Source organism: Quercus robur, chromosome 5 (genome assembly GCF_932294415.1).
Source record: "Quercus robur chromosome 5, dhQueRobu3.1, whole genome shotgun sequence".
Classification (NCBI taxonomy): Eukaryota; Viridiplantae; Streptophyta; class Magnoliopsida; order Fagales; family Fagaceae; genus Quercus; species Quercus robur.
Genome location: NC_065538.1, coordinates 67,821,641 through 67,828,072, shown reverse-complemented (window position 1 = coordinate 67,828,072; position 6,432 = coordinate 67,821,641). Strand labels below are relative to the sequence as shown.

Below are 6,432 nucleotides of genomic sequence, written 5' to 3'. Positions count from 1 at the left end.
CCCGAGGAAACTCCAAAAGCGCATTTGGACGGATTGAGCTCACGCTGTACCACCTGAGAGTATTGAACGTCTCTCTGAGGTCGTCCAGATGATTCTCTTCCTCCTTGCTCTTGACGAGCATATCGTCAACATAAACCTCCACATTCCTCCCGATTTGCTTCTCGAACATCTGGTTCACTAATCTTTGATAGGTGGCACCTGCGTTCTTAAGCCCAAAAGGCATGACCTGGTAGTAGTAAAGTCCCTGGCTGGTGATAAAAGCGGTCTTCTCTTGGTCTTCTTCAGCCATTTGTATCTGGTTATATCCCGAAAACGCGTCCATAAATGTGAGAAGTTTGTGCCCTGCTGTGGAGTCTACTAGCTGGTCGATTCTGGGCAACGGGAAGCTATCTTTTGGGCAGGCTTGGTTCAGGTCTGTGAAGTCGACACACATTCTCCACTTCCCATTTGCTTTTTTGACCATGACTACGTTGGCCAACCACTCTGGGTAGTGGACTTCTCGGATAAATTTTGCTACAAGCAACTTATTAACCTCGTCCATCACTGCCTTGTTTCGCTCGGGAGCAAAAATTTTGCTTTTCTGCTGGATGGGTTTCTTCCCCGGGTCAACATTCAGGTGATGCTGGATGAGGTTTACTGGGATCCCTGGCATATCCTCGTGGCTCTAGGCGAATATATCGAGGTTGCTCTTCAGAAAACTAACGATTTCACCTTTCGTCCTTTGACTCATGCTCGTCTTTATTTGGGTCGTCTTTGGAGGATTCCCTCCAGCCAGCTTTACCGTTTCAAGTTTCTCCATAATCTCTGGTGTTTTCTCTTCAATTGTCCATGTATGGTTCTCTTTTGAGGCCAGGACGGCATGGTAGCATTCTCTTGCCAGTACTTGATCTCCTTTAATCTCCCCGACGCCGTGTTCTGTTGGGAACTTCACCTTTAAGCAGTAGGTGGAGATAGCAGCCTTCTAGCGATTAAGCATTGGTCTCCCTATGATCACATTGTAGGACGAGGGTGAGTCTACTATCAGGAAATAGTGCTGGTCGGTTACCTGAAGGGGGTATGACCCAGCCGTTACTGTCAACGCCACGATTCCTCTGGGATATACTTTGTCTCCGCTGAAACTGACGAGGGGAGACTCAAAAGGACGGAGCCTTTTCGGGTCCAGCTTTAGCTGTTGGAAGGCAGGAAGATAGATTATGTCTGCTGAACTTCCGCTGTCGACCAGGACTCTTCGCGTGTTGAACCCCTCGATCATGATCATAATGACGAGTGGGTCATCATGGGGTTGCTTCACACTTCTGGCATCCTCCTCAGAGAAATACAGGTCTCCACTGGTGCGTCTTTGCTTTGATGGAGGTATACTGTGGACGCTGTTTACCTGTCTTTGGTATGATTTCCTGAGAGATTTGAATGATCCCCGGTGGTCGGACCCCCGGCGATGGTCTTTATTTCCCCTAGCGCGCTCTGTGGACGAGGTTGGGGGCGGTCTTCGTCTCTTCATGCATTAACTTGCCGGCTTTTCTGTCCGTACCTGCCAGAATCTCCTCTTTTTATATACTGTTGTAGCTTCCCATTACGGATGAGTTCCTCAATCTGTTCTTTGAGGACCCTGCAATCCTTCGTGTAATGCCCGTGATCTTTGTGGAAACGGCAGTATTTCCTTTTATCGCGCAATTCAGGCGCTGAATGGAGTGGTTTTGGCCACTTTAGGGATGGTTCGTCCCTTATTTCTATTAGAATCTGATCAACTGGCATCACCAGCGGAGTAAATTTTGATGGACGAGGGTTCTTGTCCTCCCTCCTCCTATTTCCATCGTCATTTCGTCTGTCAGCCCGATCTCTTTTTAGCCCTCTTCGATCGTCCTCCTTTTCCTTCTTCTTTTCCCTGCTCTTATCTGCCCCGTTAATAGCTGCCAGGGCTTCTTCCGCGTTCATGTACTTCTGAACTTTTAATAATGCCTCGGCCATTGTCTTAGGGGGGTTCTTTGCCAAGGATGCCACAAAATCCCTGGACTTCAATCCCGCTTTGAAGGTTGTGAGATGTACCTTGTCATCTGCCTCGTCTATTTCCAGCATTCCTCGGGTGAAACGTGTCACGTAAGACCTCAGTGGTTCCTTCTCTCCTTGTCTGATGGTAAGCAGGTGGTCGGCAGTTCTCTTTGGTCGCTGCCCGCCTACGAAATGACGGACAAAGGAACTGCTTAACTGTTCGAAATTGTCAATGGATGATGTTGGCAACTTGTTGAACCATTCCCTGGCTGCTCCTTTGAGGGTCGTAGGGAATGAGCGACACAAGATCTCGTCGGGTGGCTGTTGAAGGCCTAGGGTCGTCCTGAAGGTATTCAGGTGATCCAAGGGGTCTTTCAGCCCGTCGAAAGGTTCTAGCTGTGGTAGACGAAACTTGGAGGGTACTGGGCACTCCTGGACGGCTATGGTAAAGGGCGAATCCGTCTTCCGGACGATTCTCTCCAAGCTTTGGTTCGTCTTTCCTTTGATGGCGTTCCTTAGTTCGTCCATCTCTTTTCTCATCTCTCTTAAGAGATCCGAGCTTGCTTCCTCCGGAGTGCTGGTTCGCCTTCTGTTGCTGTCTTCATCGTCCCCCCTGTCCGCACGATTGCTTTCCTGCAGCAGTCATTGCTTCATCTCTTGGTTCTGTCTTGTGAGTTCTTCCACGGTTGCTGATAGTGATTGGATTTGTAGGGCCAGCGCAGCAGGATCTGGGTTTGTACTGGATTCCATTTGGACTGGGGACAGATCACGTGTTGAATCGTCGATTCCCATAGACGGCGCCAAACTGATGATGAACAGATCGTCGGTTTCTTATGATTGTCCAGATGGAAGCCGTCCCTGACCAATCCAACCTTCTGCAATTCGTGGACGGAAGAAAGGAAGTAGTTTGCGGCGTTGTGCCTGCAAAAAGGTCTCCGATGCCAAAGTTAGAAAGTTTGACAAAAGGGAGCAATGAGAATAATATACTAGAGTGTTTTTCTTACGCCCACCCCTTTCGGGGTTCAGTCTTTATATATGTGTGCTTACAGGTGGGTTCTTCTAGCCGTTGGAGGAGTTTTGATGGAGGCTTTAATCTTGCCTGGTAATGCCCTTGCAGGGTGTTAATGATGAGCTACCCTTCCCAACGGTCTAAAGGTTGATTAATGTCTTGTAACGGCTCCTCGAGGAGTGGCAACGAGTGTTCATGTCCTTGAGCGACGACCTTTTCCCTCAGGACGGTTTTGTTGAGATCGTCCATGACCGGCATTGTATGGACGATTATAATTTTATCAGGCGTATCAGCTTCCACACTCAATCTTCTTCACTTGTCCTTCTTAGTCCTATGCTTGTTGTGACGAGAGTCAAACTTCGTCATAGATTGCGTTCAGGGACTATGAACCATGAACCTTGGGAGCAAAGGTTGCTTTCTTGAGGTTGAGGATAACAAAATGTAATTAAGGATTTGTTAAATTACTAATTGGCCAGGTAAATTTTAATTTGATCTCTCAACTAGTAATTTTATCAATTTTGTTCATCAACTTTTAAAATTAAATTAAATTTATCATTTGATCTCCTCTTCGTTAAAATTTTACCAAAATTAGTTAATGTTCCAAGGAAATGACACATTAAAGATTGTTAAATAATTATTTATTTAACATGGTATCAGAACTTGATGAAATCTTGAGATTTGATAAGGTTGAGAAGATCCCTTGAGTGAAGTTTGGCTTTGTGACGGTAGTTTGAGGAAAGTAATGGTCTTGCAGTATTGATGCGACTTCTAACAGTGGCTTGACTATACTGGAGAGTTTTAACGACAGCAGTAGGAAGCCAAAGAAGATGAACACAGCGAAAAAAAAACACCAAGGAAGACAAATAGGAACATCGAGAACACGAGGGTTACGTGGTTCAGCCTTGTCGCCCTACATCCACGGAGGAATCCCTTAAGGGCTACATCTTTATTGTGTATAAGAGTGTAGTACAATAACTTGTGTTACAATGAACCCTAACATGAGTATATATAGGCAACTAAACCCTAGACTACTAGTACAAGCAGGAGTGGGCTTGGGCCTATTACATTGGGCTTATATTTCTAATATATATCTCTAACAAAGATTATTATGGAAAGTGTAAAATTCAACTGTCTATCCATATAGAATTATCTAAAATTCCCTTAAAAAAAATCTATACATATATAATATTCAAAAGCTGAAGCATATTATTTATTGTTTCTACACTTTTATTGAGTCACATCAACGTAGCAATTCGGTCCATTTTAATTGTAAAATCTATAAGTAAATAATTAAATGAGTTAATTTAAATATTCTCAAAAAAAAAAAAAAAGAGTTAATTTAATTATTCTATCCTAATCCATTAGTACATGAAGTCATTTAGGCTCGATTCTATAAAATAAATCATTTAAGCTTTTTAAAAATTAATATTAATCAAATAATAAAATCTTTTAAATGATGCATTTTATGAATGTTTCCATTTAATTTTTTTTAAAAGTAAAAAGAACATTTAAATGATATCGGTTACTAACTAAAAAAATTTACAAAGTGATATGATTGGTTAGTTTCATAACAACAACATAATAAACAAATTCTTAATTAGTTTTTAGTGATACCGTAGTCAATACAAATTTTACTTTTTTTTTTTTGAAATTAATTAACTGTTACACACACACACATACTTAATTACACTCTCTCACCAAGTTCAAATACATTACTTAACTCAAAGTTCCATTACAAAAGGCTCTAAATTTTACTAAATATAATTCTTAGTAATATATATAATATCTAAAAACAAAAGTGTATCATTTATTATTGCTATGCTCATTTTGAGCCACATCAATGTAACATTTTGGTCCATTTTGGTTTACTTTAGTGCAATTTAGTCCATTCCTTTCACTTTGGTCCATATAATCCATTTTGGTCTACTTTTGTCCAATTCAGTCCACTCCTTCCACTTCGATCCATACGGTCCAATTTAGTCCACTTTTGTCAACTTAGGCCCATTCCTTCCACTTCGGTCTATTTCAATACATTTAGTACCTTCTATCCACTTCAATCAATTTGGTTAGCTTTGATCTATTTGGTCCACTTTGGTTCATTTGGTCCACTTTGGTCTACGTCGGTCCATTTTGGACTAATTGAACTCTAAATTAATTCATTTTGTAGGTTGTCTTTTTCAGTTTTGAGCTCAAAAAAATTTTCTTAATTTTTTGGTTAAAAATTATGAAATTTTATTCTATTTGGGTCAAACTCTTTAAAAAATACAAACAAAATAGACATTATAAATTAGAGATATGCGCCTTTAAAAAGTAATAAAAATGATAAATATTTAAAATATTTCCTTAAAATTCAAGTTTCAATAATATAAACATTATAATTATATTTGAAATGATAAAAAAAATACTACAATTCTAACTTATATAATAATTTATAATTTAAAATTAATATAACATGTTACATGTGTTCCATGAAATGGAGGTATACATTTTTATTATTATTTAATATTCTTGGATATGTTTAAATTATTCAATCGACTATGGTATATTTAAAAAAAAAAAAACCCTTTTAATAACATCTCTCTCTCTCTCTCTCTCTCATATATATTGCTATGTATTATTGTAGAATACAAAATACATTATATGTTACATTATATAAAAATTATAAAAATAAAAAATACTTTTAAATAATACATGCACTATTTAACCTACGAAGTTTATATTATACTCTTATAAAATAATTATATTATATTTTTTTATGCATTGCGTGAGTTTGGGACGAGTTAGGAAATTATTGGAAAAAGACTTAAACCATAGATCACATGGGGCCTAGATTGGAAACCAGCAGACTAACCATAGCTGCATATTGTCAATTATTTCAAATTTGGCAAAGGATAGAATCGATAGATGCATTTCTCCATTATCAAAAGCGGTAATCAAAGTAATTTAAAGGGGTAGAAAAAATCATGCATCAGTGACGGATATTGGAAAATAATTGAAACATGGGTGCCATGTTTTCATCGTACTCTTGGCATCATCATGTCTTTTTTTTTTTTTTTTTGAGGAACTGGCATCATCAAGTCGTGCAAACGAATGCAGAGTGATAATCATTCCCCCCCACCAACTCTTGGCATTAAGCGTTGCAAACTAATGCCTCTCAACATTAGGTTCTACATTACTAAGCCAAGAGTCTAGGCTCAATGCTCAAAAAAGTTAATAGTCTTGGGTCAGAACATTATTCCAATTGCAAAAATTTCTTTCACAATTACCTTCAAATTTTCGTCAATTGATTGTGATTCCAGTGATCAACATATATATGCTTCTTCGTTCAGTTTGTAAAGTGAACATTATAGCCATGCATGCAAGGAACATCAACTTAACTTACTGAGAACAAGGATTTCTTTAAATTCAGATGGTTGAGAGAGAGAGAGAGAGAGAGA

The 6,432-nt window shown here is 39.3% G+C and overlaps 1 protein-coding gene across 1 annotated transcript; it reads right to left on the bottom strand.

Moving 5' to 3' along the window:
- Positions 1-664: 664 nt before the first annotated feature.
- LOC126728596 (uncharacterized) lies at positions 665-2,514 on the bottom strand. The gene is made up of 3 exons (XM_050434394.1): positions 1,529-2,514; positions 1,046-1,358; positions 665-961 (listed from the first exon to the last, which is right to left on the bottom strand). Exons 1-3 carry the CDS (start codon positions 2,512-2,514, stop codon positions 665-667), a joined length of 1,596 nt encoding a protein of 531 aa, XP_050290351.1.
- Between the last annotated feature and the right edge of the window lie 3,918 nt (positions 2,515-6,432).

Bases quoted from the DNA above. Each gene is read 5' to 3' on its own strand.
- LOC126728596 (XM_050434394.1), bottom strand. From the start codon at position 2,514: ATGGACGAACTAAGGAACGCCATCAAAGGAAAGACGAACCAAAGCTTG. The intron at 1,359-1,528 runs GTACGGACAGAA...CAGCGTCCACAG, and splicing joins AAAAGAGGAGATTCTGGCAG to TATACCTCCATCAAAGCAAA. The intron at 962-1,045 runs GTAACCGACCAG...CTTAATCGCTAG, and splicing joins CTGGGTCATACCCCCTTCAG to AAGGCTGCTATCTCCACCTA.